This window comes from Aplysia californica, unplaced genomic scaffold, assembly GCF_000002075.1.
Source record: "Aplysia californica isolate F4 #8 unplaced genomic scaffold, AplCal3.0 scaffold00312, whole genome shotgun sequence".
NCBI classification, from domain to species: Eukaryota; Metazoa; Mollusca; class Gastropoda; order Aplysiida; family Aplysiidae; genus Aplysia; species Aplysia californica.
In genome coordinates, this window is record NW_004797582.1 from 80,964 (window position 1) to 82,152 (window position 1,189).

Genomic DNA, 1,189 nt, shown 5'->3' on the forward strand with positions numbered 1-1,189 from the left:
TCTCTCCCTGCCTCTCTGTCTGTCTCTGTCTCTCTCTCTCTCTCTCTCTCTCTCTCTCTCTCTCTCTCTCTCTCTCTCCCTCTTTAAATCTATATATTCATCACACTCCGTCTCTTCGTTTCTGTAATCCTCTTTTTTGTACCTCAAGTATTATTTAAAATACCAAGCATACTTCATGTATTTTCTGAGACACCACCTTCTTTAAAACAATGTTTATCCATATAATTATTTACAATTCAGTTCTAAAAAGCTTTTTAAAAAGCTTTTCACACCAATCCATGGCAACAACAGCTGAACAATAAATGCGTGACACTTAAAGCGACATGGCAAACAATGTCAGTTCAGTTCAGTCAAAAAAAAGAAAAAAAAAAGCATCAAGCATTCAAATGTGCGCTGAATATGCAGACTTCTTGGCCATTCCGTGAACAAAATTTTATGAGGGTCTGCTGAAATGCCAGTATGTGTACCAAATTGACGAAAGTCTTGAGACGGTCTGAGGGAAAAGGGGGGAGGGGGGTGTTGTGTGGATGGGGGAAGGGGGCAGACATTGTAACAGGGTTCACAAAGAATTCACATTCTTATATTATTGTTCTTGATGTATTTAAAAAATGGAAACTGTTTGTGACCAGTTTGTCGCCAGATTCGTTATTCTCGACTCTTTACACAATAATGTCTGAGCCCACAAAAGTCTCCATTCTCACGTCGTCTGGACTGATGACGTAGCTACCAGAAGTGGTGGTAGTTGCGTCATCATCTATCGATGTCATCGAAATCTGCCGAGGTGTGCCAAAGGTGCTCGTCAAGTTTGGCTCTTTTTGACCATTGTTTTTGGCGAGGAAATTTCCCTTTGGGCCTTGCCTGTCCCGAAAATCTGGCACAGGCTTAGTAGAGGCTGCCCTTGCCCCGTTGTAGTGTTTCGGGGCCGTGGATTTTGGCGGTAAATCTGGAGGTGCCACTTTGTCCGTGTACTGAGCGAACCGGACGTGGTAGGAGGATCTACCCGGGGTGTTGGGCAGGTGCGCTTTTCTTGCCGGTGGGACCAGGTCTGCGCTGCGTCGTCTGGAGCCCAAGCGGGGAGACAGGTCGCCTGTTGACCACAGAGGAAACAATTATTATTTTTTTGAGAAAACAAGATGTACAGCAGTTTTAATACAGAATATCTAATGTTCGCACAAAGACCCAAACCAGA

General features: G+C 44.1%; 1 protein-coding gene across 2 annotated transcripts in view; it reads right to left on the reverse strand.

The window, feature by feature from the left end:
• Positions 1 to 30: 30 nt before the first annotated feature.
• Positions 31 to 1,189, reverse strand: part of LOC101855504 (protocadherin alpha-11) — a 15,360-nt gene continuing 14,201 nt past the window's right edge. For both annotated transcript variants that reach the window (XM_005102079.3, XM_005102078.3), the window contains exon 4: positions 31 to 1,087. In XM_005102079.3, the coding sequence (XP_005102136.1) occupies positions 660 to 1,087 (428 nt within the window). In that variant the 3' untranslated portion in view covers positions 31 to 659. The remainder of the gene's footprint in view (positions 1,088 to 1,189) is intronic.